The 22,649-nt window shown below is 47.2% G+C and overlaps 1 protein-coding gene across 1 annotated transcript in view; it reads left to right on the top strand.

Annotated features, from left to right (window-relative positions):
• LOC135386057 (uncharacterized) overlaps positions 1 to 22,649 on the top strand; it is a 226,906-nt gene that overhangs the window by 4,332 nt on the left and 199,925 nt on the right. The window contains exon 3 of the mRNA XM_064615809.1: positions 10,657 to 10,787. Coding sequence (XP_064471879.1) covers positions 10,657 to 10,787 — 131 coding nt within the window. The remainder of the gene's footprint in view (positions 1 to 10,656; positions 10,788 to 22,649) is intronic.

The raw sequence follows: 22,649 nt of genomic DNA, 5'->3' as shown, positions 1-22,649 counted from the left end.
TGACCAGTACAAAGTACGCGATTTCAAATGTACTTAAAGTACTACTTGGTACTTCAAATACTTGCCATCACTGACTGCGGCGAACCAGCATTGAGGTTCATATAGTTATAAAATCTAGTCTCTAATTTGTGGTCAGCTTCCAAAAACTTTGCATGAGGCATTCTGCAAAAGGCAATAGGCTATACTAAAACGAACGCGATTAGGGAAAGGCCCGATGTTACCACTGTCTATAAATAAACTTCTGAGCGGGAATAGATTTACTGGACCTACAGAAATGCTGCACAGAAGCTGTTTTTCTTCCATTTACAAGGTTAGGACCCCGTTTCCAGTATATTGAATATAGTCCAAAGGTCGGGGGGTGTCATGTTTATTGGTAAAGAACGCCCACCGGCACTACAACATAAAAAAAACTAAAACCTTGACGTTTCGGGAACAGTACTGGTCCCATCATCAGAAACAAGTGTCTTGGCTGAACTGCTTACTTATCTATTAACGGTAGGTAGCAGACCGGAAGAGGGCCTGGGTGGTTGTTGAAAGAATTGCTTATGTTTTTGATGAACCAAGGTTCGAGTTGTTTACATACTCCCCATCGTTCTTCACGTGCTAAAATGTCAGGGTTATCTAGGTTAACTTTGTGTCCGGTTAGTCACACGTGGTCACATAGTTCTGTCCGATTTTTTGTCGATTTGGTCAGTGATATCTCTTCGATGTTCCTTCATTCTTATGCATGTTTTTCGTCCTGTTTCACCAAGCTGGGCATTCTTCGCAAGATATCTGGTAAACACCTCCGCGTTCGTCGTCAAGGGTTGTCTTGTCCTTTGGATGGCTCACGTGGGAGATACGTAATAGGATGAGGGTACGTAAACAACTCGAACCTTGGTTCATCAAAAAGATAAGCAATTCTGCCAACAAACACCAAGGCCCTCTTCCGGACTGCTACCTACCGTTAACAGATAAGTAAGCAGTTCAGCCAAGACACTTGTTTTTGATGATGGGACCAGTACTGTTCCCGAAACGTAGTGCCGCTGTGCGTTTTTTACCAATAAGCATTATATGTGTATGTAGGTAGACGTAGGTACGTATGTAGGTAGGCCAGTACGTGTTTCAGCTAATGCGAAAAACAGCGTTGGGGGTGTTATATTTTATTCCATCCTCGAACAAAACTACAACGGTAGCGGATCGCCAAGGCAAAGACAAAAGTATCAAGTCGGGAGTCGCCGACCTGAGGCTTTTGCTTGGATTTCCCTTGCACCGGATCGCTGGATTTTTCACTCTACAGTGAATGAAGCGTCTCAATAACTTTTAATGAGTAAGGACTAAGGAGCTTTCTTGCAGAGTCTGCACTCATTAAAATTCATTGAGACGCTTCATTCGCTGTACTTTTGCCTGTTTAATACTTCGTTCCGCTGGACTGAACGCTTTGTTTCATTCTTTACTTGACTTGCGGTGGCTGCCGACCAGGGTGCCACCACCAGAGGTGAACGAATGCCCCACATGATATTTGCTCTCACCTCAGTTTTTGCCACAAGAGGTTTCTCCTCTCCTCAACTTACCTCAGTCTGAAAACTTTTCCTCACCGCAAGTTTTCTGTAAGTTTTCCTCACCTGACTTGAACCGTTTTACTGAAAAATTTCCTCAACTCATCTCACCTCAATATTTTTTCTGAAAATTCACCTCAACAAATGTTCTTCCTGGAATTTTTCTTCGCCTTCATCTTTTTTCTCCCCTAGTCCTATATATAAATACGTGGGAGCAAACATTGCACAGAATAACACCTCTATCGCTCGTTTTTGAATTTGAGTTTGAATGTAAAAAAAAGGGGGGGGAAGAAATTGAATTCGTCACCTGACGAATTCTGCTACTCCCATAAAGAACCCCTAAGTGGATGGACCCCACAGAAAGAAAAAAGAAAAATGAAAAGATAAAAAGACTTGTCAAAGGCGCAGGGCGCGCACGTTTTTATGACAACTAACATAGTCTCGTAGGTGTCACAAAAAGGCGTTCGCCTCCCGCCTTCGACAGATCAGGGGGAGAACGATGTCATTCGGGATTATGGTTGACCAGGAGCGCGTCATGTGGTAAAATTATGTCTGCGGCTGTGCTGTCTGTGCGTTTTCCCGGGTTTTCCTCAGACGCTGTCAGACATAAGTCGGCCCAGGACGCACATTCCTCCAGAGCGTTAGTCGTGACGTTGCACACCTCTGTGATTCCGACAACGGCGAGCTCTTTCAGCACTACTACTACTACTACCACCACCACCACCACCACCACCACCACCACCATCTGTTTTAAGAGTGTACGGGGCACGTTGCGACAGCAATTGGCTGTTAATATCTAAATTAACAAAGATACACGAAATTAACTTTTGTAATTAAAATAGACAAGCTGCTAGTCTCATTTGCGGAAATAAAGCACACCGCCCGGTAAAACAAGAACAGCTGGTCTTTAGAAAAGCCGTCAAGCGCAAGAAAAATTAGTGATTTAAAAATAATCTTGCTCGATGTCCTCTAACCATAATTTCGAGTGCATCATGGCTATTCATTTTTTATATTGCGTGGTTAGCTTAGTTGTATTAATTAAAAAGTTAATATTTTTCATCAACTAACAGGCGTATCTCTTTTTCCTACAAAAATTCGCCCCCACAGCGTCCGTCTTGAATCCGCATGCAACCACCGGGGCTCCACAAGCCGGAACCGTCCAGCACTACGCCCTTCGTCTCCCTGCCTTCTGGCCTAAGAACCCATCGGTCTGGTTCCTCCAGGTGGAGTGCCAGTTTGCCCTGGCAGGCATCACCAACCAGCTGACTGAGTTCCGCCACGTTGTCAGCGTTCTGCCTCACGACATCGCGTCCCAGATAATCGACGTGCTTTCCGCTCCGCCGGCGAGCAACCCGTACGATACTGTCAAGAAGGCCATTCTTGAACGGACAACCGCGTCGGAGCGCCGAAGACTGCAGCAGCAGCTTACTGCAGAAGAGTTGTGAGACAGGCGCCCTAGCCAGCTGCTGCGTGACATGCAGAATCTTCTTGGCGAGCGGGCCTCTACGTTCGACCCTGCTCTCCTTAAGGAATTATTCCTACAACGGTTACCCTCCAGCGTGCAAATGATCTTCGCCACGGCTGCCATTCTACAGCTCCAAGATTTAGCAGCGCACGCAGACAAAATTATGGAGGTATCGTCACCTACTCCCGTCGTTTCCGCGATTCCTACCATGACCCCGCCTCCTGTCCTTCCCGTCTGCACCGCCCCTCTTCCGCAGATTCCTGCTCCCAACACTCTTGGGCAAATCCTTGAAGGCTTTGAGCGTCTGTCCACCATGGTGGCGTCAGCACTCGCCCCTCGAAATCCCCGACCCCGACGTCGCGATCCATCTCGACGTTGTCCACTCAGCCTACGGCGCTCCCCTCAGCGTTCTCGCGAGGCACCTCCAGGAGAATGTACAGGTTTTTGTCGCTACCACAGGCGGTATGGCGTTCAAGCGCAGCACTGTATTCTTCCATGCAGCTGGCAGGGAAACCTTCCCGGAGGCCGGTAACGGCTGCGTCCGCCTCCACTCCTGACAGCAGCCGGCTCTACTTCGTAACGGACAAGGCATCCGGGACCCGCTTTCTTGTAGATACCGGCGCAGAAGTCAGTATCCTACCAGCCGCGGCTGCCGATCGCCGCCGTACAGCCATGTTCCATCTAACCGCTGTGAATAATACCGGCATCCCCGTCTTTCGACAACAGTCCCTTACCATCGACTTCGGGCTTCGCCGATCGTTTCCCTGGCTGTTTTTAGTCGCCGCCGTGGACAGACCTATCTTGGGAGCCGACTTCTTGCGGCATTTTCGTCTCCTGGTTGACGTAGCCCGCAAGCGCCTAGTCGACTCTTGCACCCAGCTGTCCGTCCAGGCATTCATGGTTACTGACGCCTCGCCCTCCCCCTCTCCCGTAGGCACAACCATCTCCTCCCTGCTCTCTCCATATGCAGCGATATTGAAGCAATTCCCTTCCCTTACACAGCCACCCGACTGGTCGCAACCTGTGGCCCACGACGTCGTGCATTACATCAACACGACGGGAGCCCCTGTTTTCGCCCGCCCTCGTCGGCTGGCCCCAGAAAAGCTCAAGATCGCACGTAACGAATTCGATCACATGCTCGCGATGGGCGTCGCGCGGCCTTCCTCCAGCGACTGGTCATCTGCATTGCATATGGTGCCGAATAAGACGGGGCGCCCCATGCGGCGACTACCGCACCTTGAACCTCGTCACAGTCCCCGACCGGTACCCTCTCCCCCGTCTTCAGGATTTCAATGTCAACCTGCACGGCGCCACCATCTTCAGCAAGATAGACCTCATGAAAGCATGCCATCAGATTCCGGTCGCCCCTGAGGATGTCAAGAAAACCGCCATCACCACCCCGTTCGGTTTGTTTGAGTTCCCGCGCATGCCTTTTGGGCTGCGCAATGCGGCTCAGACATTCCAGCGGTTCATTGACTCGGTCGTTCGCGGACTCCCATTCGTCTTCGCCTACATAGACGACCTACTTGTTGCCAGCCCTTCACCTGCGCCTCCTCTTCCAGCGCCTCGCAGCCCACGGTATCGTGGTTAACGTGCAAAAGTGCGAATTTGGAGTTTCCGCCACCGAGTTCCTCGGACATCAGGTCACGGCCGAAGGTATAGCTCCACTCGCCACCATAGTGGACGCAGTTACCAACTATCCCCAGCCTCAATCTCTGCGTCAACTGCGCCATTTCCTCGGCCTTGTTAATTTTTATCGGCGCTTTATCCCTCACTGCGCCGAAACCCTTCCCCCTCTCGAAGAACTCCTCCGTGGGAATAAGGCGGCTTCGTCGGTGCTACCGTGGAACCCTGAAGCTCACGCCGCGTTCCTTCAGATCACCTCGCCAGCACCGCGTTCACCGCGGCCAGCACACGCTACTCTCCTCGAGAGATACGTCACCTATCGTTTCTTCCCGAGTTTTCCACCGACGTGCAGCATGTCAACGGCACCGAGAACGGTCCTGCCAACGCTCTCAGCCGCAGGGAAGCTGTAGCCGCCTTGCCACTGTCTCCCGAGGCCCTTGCCATCGCCCAAGCCGATGACCACGAGCTACAGCGCTTGCGTAAGCGGGGCCACTCATCTCTGAAGTTCACGGACATTCCGATTCCTGGATGTGACCTCCTACTTTGCTGTGACTCCTCGAAAGCGCAGCCGAGGCCTTTTGTTCCAGAAGCGAAAAACATTTCCTATGTTCCGCTGTGTTTAGTTTTTGAATTACGGTAAGTCATTCGTTTTCGTTTTGGGCTTCATTTGAGAATTGCAGATGTGATGACTTCTGCGTTCCGTTTTTATATGCCGTCAGCGCTTCCTCGACTCATCACGTCGCTCACCTATACAGGCTCCGCCTCAACGTACCATACAGCGGCCGACTATTGTTTAAGCTCGGCAAGGTTTCGTCCCCCAACTGCGGTCTGTGTGGTGTACTTGAAGACGTGGAGCACATACTCCAAGACTGTGCGAGGTACACCGTCGTACCCTTGTGTCATCGCTGGTCCCCCTGGATAATCGCCCATACTCCACTGAAAAGGTTCTTGGGTGCTGGCCTGGAAATCAGCTCATACCTGCCATGCGCGCCCTTGTGCAATTCCTCGTCTCGACGAACCTCTTCGACACTCTGTGACGCTCTTTGTTTTTGTGCATTGAGATTTTCGCACTTGAACTCTCCTGCACTGTTGCCCTTTGTGCCAAGTTCTGTGGTGATGTCTTCATCTATTCCATTTCAAAGTGTATGCATTACCTTTCTTCTTTTTTCCCCGCCCTCCTTTCCCTTCGTTTGTTTTGCACATAACGAGCACTGAATAACTCGTCCTAGAGTAGCCAGTCCCGAGTGCCTTGCGACTAACATCTCTTTTTTCTCTTCCTTTCTTTTTTTACAAAGCAATGGCTTCTGCGTGTGAGACACCGCTATACTGCGACGAGGCTGTGGTCAGATGGCAAGTCAGCAACTATATATCGACAGCTTCAATTTTGTTTCCTCTGACGACAGTGACAAACTGCAGGGTCGTCGTCGTGTGCATTGTAATATATACCCTAAAGCTTTCCAGTAGTACAGATTGCTGTTCGCGAGATAATTCAAGTAACCATACAACTGCTCAAAATGTAGCTCGTGAATGGCAGTTGAAGTAAAGTCCAGCGTGCCAACACACATTCTAATAACTGCAATGCTGCTACGGTAATGGCCCCACTTTTTCACAGCCTACACACCAACAGTATAACACACATACACACATCCTGCATCAAATGCGAACAATGAATGCGGAGTGGCACTAGGGAGTTCAAATGCATCTGATCGGGATGCAAATGGGGGAGGTAATGGAGAGTGATCTGTTAGAAACGCACTTTTCTGTTCCACATCAAGCGAGCACAAAACTTGTCCCTGCTAATGCGCGCTATTTTCCCCTACTTTCGTGTTTGCGCGTCTCTACCGTAAAGGGGAGCACCAGAGTAGCGAGTTGAAACAAGAGGGAGCCAAGACGCAATATTTAAAGAATTTATATCCGAGCGTTTGAACAAATAAATACAATAAGAAATTTGTTTCGTCGGGCGTGCGAGGGGTGCGGAAATTGTTGCCTGTCACGAATAAATCAGGGGCCATGATCTGGCACCCAGCTGCAGGAAGGGTGACGTCATTAGCACGTCCCTTCCTACTGTCGTAAATCGTGCCATCTCCGGTGCCGATTACGATCCACTTGGAGAGCTCACCGTCGCTCCGAGGGACAGCTTGGATGACCGCATACACAAAGGGGCACGCCTGCTCCCGCTCAGGTGACCATTTGTCTGCGCTCGAGGGGGGACATATGCACGACTAATGCGATGTGCTGTTTTCGTCGAGATATCGTGCAGCTTCTCATGCTGTCCACGTTATGCGGTAACCGCGGGCGGGTCAAAAGAGCAACTCGTCACCTACTGTACCAGGTGGAGTGGACGTAGTTAATGGGGTTAAAGAAAGTGGACTGTATATATATATATGCGGTGCACCCCGGAAAGAGTACACCGCATAAATCGTACAGTGAAAACAGATAGAAAGAAAAAAAAACTTCTCTCGTGAAAAGTTTGTTCTGACGATGAGAGGAAACCATTGGCTTAACTGCGATTAATTAGAACATATTAGCCTTCAATGTAGACACAGGGAATAAAGGTGACATGATGCGTCCTGTTCATCTCCAAAAAGTTAAAAAGTTCATTGATACACGTCTGTTAGTTAACCGTACTTTGGGTAAGCAATAGCTTTTCCGCCGTAGCAGCGTCCTTTGGTAGAAATTTGATTTGATGGCAGTGGTCCATTATATTCCTGTTGCGTCGTCCTTTTTTAGGGGGGTGGGATGAAAATAGAGTGTTCGGAGAAGTGGTATTGGATAGAAAGTTTGTGAAAATAGTCATGGCAGCATTCCTGGACGTCTAGAGGGCCTACGACACCGTCAGTCATGCCAACGTTCTGCATCTATTGTTGCAAGCAGGTGTTCCCGACAGAATTTTCTTGTGGCTGGCTGATTTTTTGCGTCACAGGACACTTTCTGTTCGCACGCAAGAATGTGTTATCCTCGCTCCAGATAAATATAAAATCAATCAATCAATCAATCAATTCGCACGCAAGAAGGGGTCGCGTCGAAAGTTGTCTTGACTCATGGCGTACCACAAGGCAGCGTTTTAAGTCCTATCCTTTTTAACCTTCTAATGGCAGGCCTGAAGTCCTGTATCGCCCCTAAAGTCAATATATCTATCTAAGCCGAAGCCGATGACGTCTGCATTTGGACTATTGCAAAATCGAGACCAGCAATCTTGCGTCGTCTTCAGCATTCCCTGCATAACATTTTGCGGTACCTAACAGAGGCAGGCATGGGCATACCAACGGAGAAAACGGCAGCCTTGGCTTTTACTCGTAAGTATATGCATCGGTATCACCTCTTCCTTGCCAATACGCCTCTTAGGAAAGTAACACATCATAGATTCCTGGGTGTCATCCTAGACTCCAATTTGTCCTGGAAGAAACATATCGATCACCTGGACACAAGGGCACACCGGTGGATCTCTGTCATTCTTCACTTTGCTGGGTCCAAGTGGAGCATGAATGAGAAGTCTGGTCTGACCATCCACAAAGCTCTAGTCTGAGGGACTGTGCTATATAGCCTGCCTTTCTTGCACGAGATTTCACAGACGCAAGAACGACGACTGCGGTGTATTTTTGCACGGAGCTTAAGGGTGCGCTCGGCGTCCCGAGAGCTTCGGAAACGCGGATGGTGATAGCAGAAGCCCGTGAAATACATATCGAAGTCTTACGGCAGAGGGAGACCATTCGCCATTGCTTGCGCCTCAGAGCTCACCACCGCCGCCATCCACTAATAGCAAAAGTTTGTCGCCGGAAGCAAAGTAATGCATACAAATATTTGATGGAAGTGAAACCTAAGGTTTCTCCGTTTCTGCAAAATCAGCGGTGTCCACGACGCCTCCATGGTGGCTTCCATTACCATCGATCTCACTGTCAATTCCTGGTCTTAACGTCAAAAGAAACCAAAAGCCTACATCAGTTCTCAAACAGCTAGCAGCGGATATGATGCATAGTCGATATACTGACCACACTGCATGCAGTTTTCATTGACGGATTCGCCAGTCATGAATGTGCATCGTCTGCGTTTGTTATCCCAACGGACGATGTATCGCATGGGTACCGTCTCTTACACCGCACATCACCAACGTCGGCTGAGCTATATGCTATCGTGTTGTTTCTGCGTGAGACATCGTGTGATGCTCCGCGGACCTGGGTCGTTTACTCAAATTCAAAGGCCGCTCTAAAACGTATAGTCAACATGGGGATACGTGGATCGCTCGCCCCAGACGTCACTGATATGCTCCATCAAGTTCAGCATCTAAGCGATCACGGTCATCATATATCCCTGCAGTGGGTCCCGGGTCACTGGTTTGAGCGGAAACGAAGAGGCCGACAGAGCGGCAACGGCTGCCCAACAGGCTCGGACGGTTGTACCAATAGTATTGTCGGCAGGAGACAGGAGATCACTTCTGACCGGCTCATCCAGCCATTAGCTCGCCAGCAGTGGAGTCGGGACATACTGATAGGTCTCTCATGTATTCGGTGAATCCAAATTTGTCTTTCTCAGTTTCAGACAGTTTACCACGCTATTTTACGTCCCTCCTGCACAGGCTTCGTCTCAACGTAGCCTTCACTCCCCAATTCAATACCGGATCGGATACTGTGGTAGCAGCCTATGCTCCAAATGTGGCGTCGTAGCGAACATTGAGCACGTCCTAACAGAATGTGTGCTCTACGAAACGGAGAGGCGGCAACTCTGTGCTCAGTTGAGTACTGCTAGCCGACAGACATTCAACCTAGCTGCAATTCTTGGCCCATATCAGTGCCACGTGCAACACCGTCGGTGTCTTCTGATGTTCTTGGAGTTCCTCTTGTCTACCGGTTTGCTCCAGACGCTGTAGAGTCATACTCTGTATCTCAATGACCATTGGTGCTTCTTTTATGTGTGTTTTTTTCCCTTCATCTTCCTTTTTGTGAAGTAGCTCAGCCAGTGGAGGACAGCTCAATTGTCGTACTTGCACATAACTTTAACTTCATTCTCATATCCCACATCTAACGTTCCGCGTGTAATGGGGTAATGTACTGCTCTCCAGTGGTGAATCACCCCATGTCATAGTCAGCATTTATTTGTTGTTGTTGTGACCTAGTGTTTGACGAAAGAGCGCGATGGTCGAACATTTTGAATTTCAACCCATCTATCTTGTAGTCTCCACTGTAGCTGACAACTTGTACTCTAGCAGGCCGGCAACTCGCAAAACTTTCCGGAAGGGAACCCTGCTATGTGATTGTTCGCATGCGTGCCGTGGGATATCTCCTATCATGGATACATGAAAAAAAAAAAGCTACATTCGCTTCAACTTTAGTTGTGTAGATAGACAACGCTACTACTGTGGATTGATGCAAGTAAAGCCGGGTGTCCTGCTTGGACGTCACTGAAGCTTCGTGAATGTGTACCATCCGTAGGACGTTCGCCGAGTTTAAAGTAGCGTACGAAGATGCATTTTCCCCCGCACACATTTTTTGTGCGCTCGTGAATGGTAGCCAGGGTTATCCCTTGCTTATTCCAAAATTCAGCTTATCCTGCCATTACCCCCCCCCCCCCTCAAAAAAAAAAAAAAAAATCAAGCACTGTGCGATACCCGATGCTTTTATTTGCAGGTCGAACACTTTTTGTATATCTATACCGGCGGTAGCTTATTGCGAAATTTCAAACTGACATTAAAGTTAACGTGCATAACACAGTTCATTTCTATGGTGGCGCGTGTATTTGAGGCCTATAGGGTAGAAGAAGGGCCTCACTCCTGAGGTTTGGTCGCCCTTTCTCATTAGAGTAGGTGAATATCTAAATATAACGATGACCGTATGCGAAACTTCCTATTCTGCGCAGCGTACAGTATTTTAGAAACTCGCACTTCTTTCTGTTGCCTTTTGAAAGCTTGTTGCTACAACCGAAGACGAAAACAAAATCGAACAAGCAAAGAGCATGTGAAGAGAGAGAATAAAAGCATGTTGTCGAAATGGTGTTGTAACGCAGTGTTAGATGCAATAATCTGTTTTCACGCAGATAGCGACGAGCTGGTTCGACCACACCTTCTGTTTCCTGCATCCATCGACATGCCGTTGCCACATCCTTTTTCATAAGCATCCGTTGCTGCAGCTACACATCAGCAACTTCGCCCAAGTTATTCTCAAACGGTAAGCCGGAACACGAGGTTCAGTAAAAGCAAGGGGGGGGGGGGGGGGGGGGGGAGTCCTTCTCCGAAGAGGTAATCTACGGAGAAGCATCCACGGTCTCGGCTCTGTTTCCTCCCGTAGACTTCACCGTCAACATCAGTTATGCTTTGCACTTCCCGAACGCATATATCCTCGCAGCCCAGAGCGTGCTATAGTCTACGCAGGTAGATAGATGCGCGGAGGCTGTATTGTGAAGTATCACCTCTAGCAGTCGCGCAATTTAAAAAAAAAAAGAGAAGAAAATCAGAGGATCCCCCTCCCCCCCATGTACACAAATGCGGCGAGCGGGTCTTAAGGGATCCTCCCGGCTTCAATAAAAATGCATTCCCAGCTGGTGAAAAATGTTCGAGGATTGATGTTACTTGGCGCCTGCGTTTGGAGGCACTCGAAATCCGGGAGTGCTGCTACGAACTGGCATTGGCGCCCATTTATGAAAGCACGAGTGCTTATTCTAATGACCGTGTAGAATATATTCATTCGTTACCCTCCCGACGGCTTTTCTTTGTCTTTATCGAATGCACAGAGCAGAAAAAAAGATGCGCGAGAAAAATGATACGGTGGGCCGCGAGAGCTAGTTCAAATGTCGCGTCGTTCCGCTGAGTCGTCAGATCGGAGGAAGGTTTTATGGGCGCGGGGGAGAAACGTGCTTTCTGCGTTCGCTTCTCTAATCGAAAAATACGCAAAAAAAAAAAAAGAAGGAAAAAAACAGCTTGCATCCTTCAATTGGTCAGGAAGGTACATGAGGAAGGGAGTTTGCGTGGAGGCTGTTAAACGAAGGACCGCGAGTCAGCTAACATTTTCCAATGTGAGCATCACAAGGATGAGGTCCAGCAATTTGAAATGGTGTTACTTCGTTGCATAAATATTCGTGACTGTTTCAACAAGCATCCCATCGCGAGGCGTATCATATGTAGTACAAAGGAGTGCATAGTTCATACTTTTTGTCATTAAGACAGCAGTCTCGACTTTGACCCACTGCGTGACATTAGGCAGTTTTAGCAAACCGTTGGCATAACGCCAACGTGACGGTATCCTACCTAGTGGAACCAATCGCAGCACATGTGACTCAGAGCCTTATCTGTTAATTGGATGCGGTAGATACCGTTCTTCCAAGACCACGTTGTCAACGGTTTGCTAAAATTCTCTATTCACTGCTCTGATAGAGAGAAAGAGAGAGAAAAAGATGGATAACGGGAAGAGTTATTTTTAGTAGACTAAAATGTTATCCCAACATTGTCTCTTCAAGGCTTGAGATTTTGTACCTGCAATATTGTTCCTTCAATCTTGCTTGAAGGTGCGTGAGCATTTCAGCGGAGAATAAGTGCAACATTAATATTATTAGTTTATATTATTGTTATTTAGTTGCGGCTGTTCACCACCAAAGGACATATCGGCTGTCTCACATGGGGAGTAAATGTACTCCTCGGAGGGGGTAATTACCGCTCTAATGGGCTACGCTGTGGGGGTTCGTGAAACCCCCTTTGCGTCAGAGACATTCTCCGATAAATTGAAGTACCACTCCAACGCGCGCGCACACCAGTAGTGACTACACTGTATAGTTTGCATGAATGGCCGTGCAGACTACAAGGCAAATGGACTCTCACTGTCGTTTGATGCCACAATCAGGGCAGGTCTCCCACTTGCGCTGTAGTTGCTTACAACTGGCTATATGCGGCCCTGGTGGGCCGCCCTGAGCTCTCGGGCGGGCGGGGGGGGGGGGGGGGGGGGAGGAAGGCCTTTTTCTTTCCACCGCAAGGCTTGCGAATTCACGACAAGAGGCAAAAAGAAAATAAGAAGAAGAAACCTAACTTCCCCAATCCCCACAAAAGAAACATATGAGGAAACGAAAAAGAGGATATTTACCAATCATAGCTAAATCTCGCTTAATACCGCCTCGTTCTTGCGCTCTCGTCTGGCATATCCACATCGCCGTACGCCGTTTGTCATTGCGAACCTACGTGCGGAGATTCTTCGATGACCTACAAAATGCGTGTCATCAACCGTTCGTGTGGGGTGCCCTGCGATGCACTGCAACGGGAACCGCGTGTGTACTCATTTTACGTCGTCATCGACTCCCAATGCTTCATCTTTCAGGCGTCCTTAAGCTGCTCTGTCTCCCTCTCGATGTCCTCTCAGACAGTATCACAGTGGTTGCGCTAGCGAACCAGTTTGCAATTATTTGTCACTTAATGCGTTCTATATGTAAGACTATTTCGTCATTAAATGGATATATAGATTTACTATATCTGTATATTTGTACTTCTGCACGTTCGGTATTCACTGCCGGCAGAACGTGTAAAAGGACACGAACAGGATGTGGATCAGGCAGGCGAAAAGGGACGATGGTTTCAGCTCCATTCCAGACACATGTTGACTACGTCAATGAGTAATATCGTTATTTCGTCCATATTTCGATATAATAATGTATATATAAATATACAGTAATGTAATGTGACACATTTCGTGCATTCGACGAAGTTAGCAAAAATCGAAAACAGTGAGGACTGAGAAAGTCACACGCAAGGAAATGGGGTCAATCATCTATGAGAAACTATCGAAAAGATCCAGAAGGATTAATTAGAAATTATGTGATCGGTCACACATTTACTATATAAGATGTCTGGAACCTTTGACTAGAAATCTAAAATTAGAGAGCCGCCATTGCTCCGGAGCCCCGTTTTCTTTCGAGGCCGAATTCCTGTTAAGCATGTGGCAGCAGCGCACAATCTTTTGTCATCGTCTCTGGGTCGGTAATATTCGGCGGCGTGCATCGATCGTAGGCCGTTTTCCGATGCAACTGAAAAGGCACCGCTAAGCAGGCGTGATCCAGTGGGGCGTAACGAAGAGAATGTCCAAAAGAGAGGCTTCATTATAAATATTCACGCAGGCGCAAATATCCAGGACGATACAAAGGGAGCTCGCTATAATAACGCAATAATAATAGACGTAATAGGAAGGTTCACTCTTGCGCAACAATAAGATGCAGCACGCATGTCTTTTTCCCTCTCCATCGAGCCCATTTAAGATTTCGCTGCGAATATCAAGTTTCCTTCTCGTGTCTGTTGCAGGAGCGTAACGGCGCTTTCCATCCTCCATTCTTTATAATGAGAAAAGAGGAGGAAGTGCTCTTCCCCACGATGTGCTATACTGCAGGTGCATCGTTGATGCGTCCTATTCGTCGGCACTTGGAGGTCACGTGTGCACGCTGCGGCGGCAATGCAGAGCAGGGTCCCCTAACAAGGTGTCGGAAGGAGGGTTCCTCTAAAATATAGAGGGAAGGGCAAACGTGCGCTTAGAGACCTGTTGGGAAATGGCGGCGCGCCTTCTTAACGAAGAGAAATCTTTAAAGAAGAGAGCGAGGGATGGCGATGGAAAGGGGCATACTCCACTTTGCTTTTAAAGATTTTGCCCCATTTTCTTTATCCGTCGCTTTCTTCTTCGCCATTATTCTTTGGCTCTCCTTTATTTTGCGGCGGAGGCGGAGTTTCCCCTCTTCTTTTTTACTCCTTGATTTATTAAATTTGTTTCTGCCTTAAATTTCGGCGTGCGTCACAGTATTCTTCGCCTTTTGTGTTTCATTAGTGTTTATATATTTATGTAAGCTCGGAACGCGACGGAAACACGTCTTATCATTGGTCGATCGCGTCTTGAAGGGATGAAACGAGCTGAAGGGGTGGAGTCGAGCTGCGCTCATTACCCAAATGCAGCAGTGAGACAACCGATGCGCGAGAAACGCCTTCATAATGGGCGGGATGCATAATTAGGTGCTGATCATTACGCGCTTGATGAGGTTGCCTCTAGGATGCGTCAATCGATAAACATGCGGGGGATTCATGCTCTGGTACACGCGGTTCTTGATTTGATTTCTTCTAAATAAGCGTGGCTTCCCATGTTCAGCATGCAGTGAAACCGTCCGTTGAAAGGTACTTCCATAACGAAAATCGTGCCCACTAGTTTCCAGGCGGAGTTACCCTCACAAAGAGATTTTTTATAGAGCTGCGTGAAAAGATATTGCAGAGCAGAGTTGTGTATCAACGTAGCGCGTTATTTGATAGCCCGTGTGGAAGAAAGCATCTCTTGCTTTTCTGGGTACAGAGATGAGCAATAACTGTGATTACTAGCTGCCGTCTCTAAATAATAACTCCGCTGGAGTAATGCAAGCGAATACCGCTCCGTTTTTCTTCATATCAGGAAAATCGAGCAGGAAATGAGATACGCTCTCCGAGAGACATATTTACTCTCCATAAATATAGAGATCTCCAACAACGGCAGCGAACTTGAGAGCTTAACTGAAACAGAAAACGCCGAGGAGTTTTCATCCATATGAACGCAAAATATGAACTATAAAAGACGTCCTCTTCGCGGCTCCCGTGCATTTCACAATTGCACTCTATTTTTGTGTCTGTTGTCGTCGTCCATCCCCTCCATTTTGGCCAATGGTTGTTTTTGTTGTGCATCGGAGATGTCGTTTAGAAATCCTTGGGCCACCGATGAAGAAGCCCCCTTCGAAGGGTGCTTCGCCGCGCATACACCCGTGATGCGGGGAAGCACCCCTCCCGCCTGCAGGCGCGGTTGGCGCTGGCTCGAGATGGATAATCTCGCAGCTATCGAAAGCCACCAGGGCGAGAAATGAAAAAAAGAAAAACAAAAAACAAAATCCATTACGCATTTGCGTTCACAATAAGCAGGCATGTTTGTGAATGATAGTCATGGGGAGATTTAAAAAAAAAAGAAAGAAAATAAAAAGTTGACGGCTTTCCGAACAAGAAAAATCCTGGTTGTCCGAAACTGTCACACAGGATCAATCACGGTCAAATCAAAATAGGAAAGTTCCATTAGCCTCAACTCAATACCTAACGAAGTAGTCATAATTCATGTATTGGTTAGGTATGGTACTTGTAAAGGAGGGTTAGAAACACTAACGATACCTCGTGAAAAACAGCAATTTCACATGGACCACTGAATGTTGTCGATGGTGTTTAGTGTGTGCGTTCCATTTAAACATTTGAAAAATAGGAAACTTTCTTGGCTAGATAAAAAAAAGGTTACCCCCCTATATATAGGGGACTCCGTCGCAGTTAACGAGTACCACTGCAAATCCGCTACCATAATTATCTCAATGGGAGCGCACGTTCAGCATTTTGCTTCTGTTACAGAAACATCCGTCCCGTATTGGACGAATGAAACTCAGGAAATAAAATAAAGGAACTCGCGCATCACAGCCCTTATCTTTCTGACTACAAATGCGCAGCAAATTAAATTTCAATGTGATATATGGCATCGAGCGATATGATTACCAATTTATCATTAAATATTTTAGGAAAACAACTATCTTCCACACAAGTGCCTCCTACCGCTAGCAGATGCCGATCGTTCTGCTCGAGCAAATTAGATAAGCATCGGGACCCAACGAACATAGGATGGGCAGGCACCAGATAAAATGCAACACCACTCGATTGAGTCTTCAAATGTTGCCGAGGGCGGGCAGAGATTGTGGCCACGATAATCCTAAATTGCAGCGACTCTATGAGGATTATCTATACGGATCTAAACGTTTGTTCCGCTCAATATCTACGTATACCTTTCAGCATTCATGCGAAGCATCAATTGTCACACAATCCACCATAGCATGGACAGAATTAGGCTGACCTTTATTGTGCACGTCAAGAAGTCCAACTAGAGCGAGCAAGAGGAGAAAATCGATGGGCAGAAGCGCACTTTTATGCGCAATCTGTACGTATAAACTGGAATAGAGAAGAAGAAAGAACACGTTGGTTAGCTCTTTCGAGATGAACTGATTAGAAAAGGGATCGAAGAGCGGAAGTCATTGGCGAAGTAAGCCCATTAAATGGTCCTACATATCAACGCGTTCTTTTTTTTAGAACGGTCGTCGGGCGAAACGTCGGGGAATCACATAAACCGAGCTATACGAAATACGGTGGCGAATAAAAGCATGGACACCGTACGGACGAACGCCTTTTGCGCTCAGAATAGATTCTTAGCTCCCCACCTAGCAAATGCGATGCATTGACAGCTAGGTAGCGGGGAATTGGAAAGATGCCTTTCATTTGAGCACCTCTTCCTATCTCTCGGGCTTCATTTTCGCACCAGATAGAGGCCGCTGCGAACTGCCGATATCGCTCCGTTTCTCGAAAAGACAAAAACGTTAAGAGGATTTAAAGAAGACAAACAACTTCTTCAAAAAAGGAAGAAAGAAATTTAATTCAAAGGTTGCCTTCCTAAGACGCAATATATTTGCTTCTTGGAGAGCAAAGCGCGAGGAAGAAAATGAACAACAGTTGGCAATTTCATTTTCTCAAGACTCAAACAGTGACGCATATATGCTCGGCTGGCAAACACACGCGGAGGTCTCGTAGTGTCGGCGCAAAATCGAAGCCAAGACTGACGCGCCTAATGCGTTCATTTTTCATATAAGCTCTCGAACCGGTAACAGCCGAGCAACGCAAACGCGTTTAACAATATACATATAGGAAAACGTAAACAAAAACAGCAACACGGCAACCCGCTTTTTCCCTTCAGTGTTGCGCGTTATTACTCGGGGCGCTATACGAATGCTCGTCCAGTAGATTTCTTTAGACTACCCGAACAGTTGAGACGCCATCTTTAACCCGCCATCTTCCGGAAAGCGTCGAATATTTTAGACTCTCCTCTCCACCTTTCGTTAAAGAAGAAGCGGCGGAGACGCCATCTTTGTCGCGTGCCTAAGGAGATGAGGGCGACGATGATGACGACGATGCTGGGGCTGCTCCGCACTCTCATTGGTTGATCCATTAGCAGGTGCATCCCGTTACGGCCGCCTCTCTCTTCTTCCCTGCCTCCTGCTCGAGTTCTTCTGTAAGAAGAAGAAAAAAAAGACAAATCCTAATGCGCATCATTAGCATACTGGGAAGCAATGGCGGAAGAGTGTCTCCATCTTGGAAGGAGAAAATGACGGCGCAAAAGAAAACGGTCCTCCGCGTAGCAGTGGCGTCCAATAGAGAAACTGCTCGGAAGCGCCACAAAATTTCGTGGGGATGAAGCCGACCAGAATATTGATGCAGTAGGTACGAGAAACAGGTGTAGTTTGCAGAACGAACCTTTGGACGGAGCAACGTCGCGGTGACGTCCCAAGTGGCATCGAGCTGACGAACGATGTACCCTTTTATCATTTATTGTGTCTCGCTAAGAATTTTTGCTACGTGTTTATTGTCACGAAAGGAGGTGATATCGAGCAGAAGGTACTGCAGTGTTGGGTACAAGACTACGATCAGGAACCTTGAATTCGTGACCATAATTTTCGAACCAAATTTCCCTGGTCGATATCGCTAGGCCACGTCAGGAGTGAGTTTTAGTAGAGCGCAAGCGTTCTACGAAAACCATACGATAAAGGAAGGTGTCAAATCGAAGATCAGCAATGCGGTCTCAGCTATTTGAAAGGAATAAGGCGATTGGCTTATCGTAAACCGTTATCGCAAACACCTTAGCAGCCCGCGTATCTCACTGGTTAGCGTGCTCGCCATGTCACATCGAGACTGGGAAGTACCCGGGTTCGAATCCCGGTGCTGGCTGTGCTTTCCTCAGACGCTGTCAGACATATGTCGGCACAGTTCTCTTAGAAGTCGGTCCAGGACGCACATTCCCCAGAGCGTTAGTCGTGATGTTGCACACCTCCGTGAGGCCGACAACGGCGAGCTGTTTCATTAGCACCACCACCAACCGTAAACACCTTCCGGTCTACTAAAACACGCCATCCATGTTTGAAGGCAGATTAGTGAGTTTTAGTATATCGTACGATATCGTCTGTGTCAAACAGAGCTTTGCGCATTGCGCAGAAAACACGACGCCATCCGTTACGTACGCGAAGGCGACGGCATACGTTATACTAAAACGCACTATTGTCTTTTTTGTGTCCTTGCGTTCCATGCGGACCCTACGGACGTAGCAAATATCATGATGTACCTTAATACAAATAAGTTTATATGCTTTTAAATAATTATTTCGGGCACCTCCGTGCACCTATGGCAGAATAGGTTTCGTAAGGTTGACCCTTTTCCTGAAACCATCCGCAGACGCTATTACTTTAAAACTATTTCGATTCGGCGACGTGCAAGATAGCGTGGGTCGTGTGTTTCACCTTCCCTTGTGTCGGGAACACCGTAACCAGGCAGAGAAAGACAATCAATTGCGCGTGCTAGCTTCCGGAAAATCTTATCGGCACTGGACGTGCTCGATATCCAGCAGATCCCAAAAGCTGCGTCTCACATCGCTTCGGACTCTGTCGCAACCGAAAGAAAGACTCATCAAAGGACAACACATCGAAAGACATTCTGAACTGTGTGAGGAGCACCAGCAAAAAGGCTGATTGCGCATCGAGCCCTTAAGCTAAGTCACGATGTAAAAATTGAAGGCGCCAGCGGGGAGCAGAAACTAAAACAAGCAATCGGCAGTCGTGTCTGCTGAGATGTACCGACGAAATTAAAGTGGGTCCAACCTTTCAAGTTAAAAAAAGAAGAAGAAAGAAAAGAGCCCGAGAAAGAAAGGTCAGGTTCTATCGACGGAAATAAAAGCTCCCCTCCCAACGCATGCGCATCCTGCCGTAAGACAAGCAAGCAAGCATGCGGCAAGTGGGCCGGAAAATTAAAAAAAGAAAACTGGAGTACGCTTTTTTCCGCTTCCCTTATCGGATGGCTGACCGTCCACCGGTCCCGTTTGATAAGAAATAACAACTCCATCTTACATTTCCACGTAAGGTATAAATACTTATGAAGTTTACATTTCCCCGTATTTCAAAAGAAAAGAACGGTGGCTCGAAAGACAAGCGGGGGATGCACGTCCTTCGAATTGGCATTTCCTTCCCTGCTTCATAAGCGGAGCCCCAGGGCGTACAGACAGACATTGCGTTTTCATTTTCCTCTCTCATTCATCCTTGCTCCTCTTTTTTTTTCGTTCTTTTCCCCCTCCGCATCAGACACACGCGTTGCGCGCAAATACACACATATACAAACTTTGTCCATCTCGTTCTAATCTCATTCCTGAAGTTCGCTCCTCCGCTACGCTGCAGCAAATATATACGTGCCTCTGTCTAGATATACATACATATATAGTCGTTTCTGTATTTCCTGCCACCCCCTCGGACACGCCTTTTGGCTTGCATCTTTCCATGCCAATTTCTAATTTATTCATTTTTGTTTACTTGCTTCTGCCCTTCTATCCCGGAGCAATGCGTTTCTTTCACCTATTTTTCTTCCCTGGTATTTGTGCGTGTGGACTTCGCGATCCAGGAGAGGTTCCGAAAAGATTTCTCATTTCGAGTTCTCGCAAACAGTCATTTTATGCCTACGAAAGACGCCGGATCTGTTCTGATAACCTTCTCATATTACGTTGCAAAAATGGGACTGGAAGTTGTCAACATTTTTTTTTTTTCGAAGGTTACAGGATGCCTTTGATTTGAATAGGTTCTTCTTTGCTCTGTCATCTTATTTATTGCTATTACTATTTTTTTTTGCGTGGAGGGAACAAAAATGAACACAGATTCCTCCGCTGCTCTTCTTCTTTTTGCCCATAATGCGTTCTAACGACGTTACTGAAATAGTATAATGTCTTATATAAGACGCTCAACTACAGTAATTGTTTATTCGCGTATTTCGGTATATTTTCTCGGATTTCTTTCGTTGTCCTCCTCTTTTTCGGGGACCGAGAACCCTGAAGACGTTGCCTCTGAAATATTCCAAATGTTAAGCAGGAGTTCAGCATTGTGTTGGGGGTGTTTCCCGCATGAGGATGTCGATAGGAGTCTCGCACGTCAACGCTCATTGCCATGAGATATGCCCTAGACCAAGGTTTATTACAAACACAGCGCGCGCGAAGCGCTGTTACCGTAATGAACCTTTCGGACCTTTCTTTATGCTGACCCTTCGGAGGCTGGGGAAGGATGCTCACCTCATGACTAGGGTTTCCAGTTTCAGGTGTTGAATTTTTTAAGAAATTCGCTGGGAAAAATCGATGGTTATTTCTCTCACCAGAAATCGACGTACGTTTATTGGGGCATTTCGGTAAACACCGGAAATTGTACTCATGATATACAGGGTTAGTCTAGTAAACGTTACACATTTCGATCGGATCGTAAAAATAGAAGACTGGGTTTAGCTAACTTCAAGCTTTGCAGATTGGTAGCCAGTGTTTGAAGTTTTGTTGGAATTTTCTGTGCGAGTTATGGTCCTGTAGAAGAAAAATTTGAAATCATGCAAAATCTCACTCAATGCATTTTCCATGGCCCATTTCATTCAAAAACCGCCATTTTCACCTATGTGCGCTTCATTTTCATTTCATCACATACAGGTGGCGCCAACATACAAAAGGAGAGGATTAGTGCATAACGTCAGCATGGGCATGTCACATCGATGTAGGCAGCGCCGCCTGTGTGAGGTGATGTGATGTGAATGTGAAGAAGCAGACACAAGAAAAGATGGCGGTGTTTGTGCGAGATAGGCCATTGAAAATGCATGGGGCGAGATTTTGCTTGATTTTCAATTTTCTTTCTACATGCCCATAGCGCTTGCAAAAAAAAAAAAAAAAAAATCAATAAAACTTCAGACAAATGGCTATGTCTGCGGGGTTTGGGGTGGGCTACACCCCGTCTTCTATTTCTACGATGCGATCGAAATGTGTAACATTTGCTAGACTAACCCTGTAGATAGCTGTGTTCTAATCGTAAACGTGTGTAACGGCCCAGACATTAGGGTTATAGTGCATCGTATGCTATCGCCTTTGCGTACGTAACGGATAGCGTTGGTGGTTCTGCGCACGCGCAAAACAAAGAGAGCTTCGCGCAGTGCTCAGAACCACCACACAATCCTTTACGTACGCAAAGGCGATAGCGTGCGATGCACTAAAACACGTACACTATTGCTTATTACTCGACCCTGTCTTCCGGATTCCGAACCATTTCGCGAAGTAATTCGTGTAATATAATGACATTCCGAAGCCTTGTAAGCCATATCCCAGAAATTACGGTAATCGAAAGCATGCTTCGCTCGTACCAGATTCTGCCACCTAGGTTTGCACACACAAGCCAAGACAGAGAAACATAAACTCTGTCGTCTCATCTCTGTTCCCCAATCTCAGGCTTTAAGTATAGATGTTTCTCGCCTGGTTCCCCGCCGTTTTGTCTGTGACACGAGAAACAGTTCTCCATAGCTACCATTGTCCGTCTTATTACGAGAGTAGCCCTACCAGTCGCGCATTCCCGCTAGCCCTATTACTGACACGTTTGTATGCAGACCACGGTGCGAGGCTCCCGCCAAGGAAGAAGCGAGGAACGGCAAGAAAAGTGGCATATTTTTATTTTTTCTCGCTGTTGCGTATTCGGCTTCCGCCACAGACGCGTAATCAAAACGACACAGGCGGTGAGAGAAGGAAAGGACAGGAGGAAAACGTAGGAGGAGGGAAAGAACAGGAGGGAAATGTTCGACGACACCATACCTCTCCTGCACAGGGGTCATGATTATTGTTATTACAACACGACCGGTGCATGAGTTGGATGCGCCAGGCAGTCTTACTGCACACACCGATTATTGTAACACATTGCTGTTACAGTCTTTCGGTGAGCAGAGAATTCCGCCGGGGGAAGAAGGGTTTTCTGGGGAGGCACTTCTATGACATTTCCTGCCGACTCTTTTACTCTTTTTAAGGCATCGACAGGCTGTACTCAAAGGAGGGCTGCTGTTGAGCTTTGCCGCTCAGCCCAGTCGTGCTGCTCATGTCGTCATCATCGGGACAACCTAACTGAGCGTGCTGTAATGTAACAACGTAACAACGAATGAA

The sequence above is a fragment of the Ornithodoros turicata genome, chromosome 1 (assembly GCF_037126465.1).
Source record: "Ornithodoros turicata isolate Travis chromosome 1, ASM3712646v1, whole genome shotgun sequence".
Classification (NCBI taxonomy): Eukaryota; Metazoa; Arthropoda; class Arachnida; order Ixodida; family Argasidae; genus Ornithodoros; species Ornithodoros turicata.
Note: the sequence above shows the minus strand (reverse complement) of the source record. Positions and strands in the feature narration are given on the sequence as shown.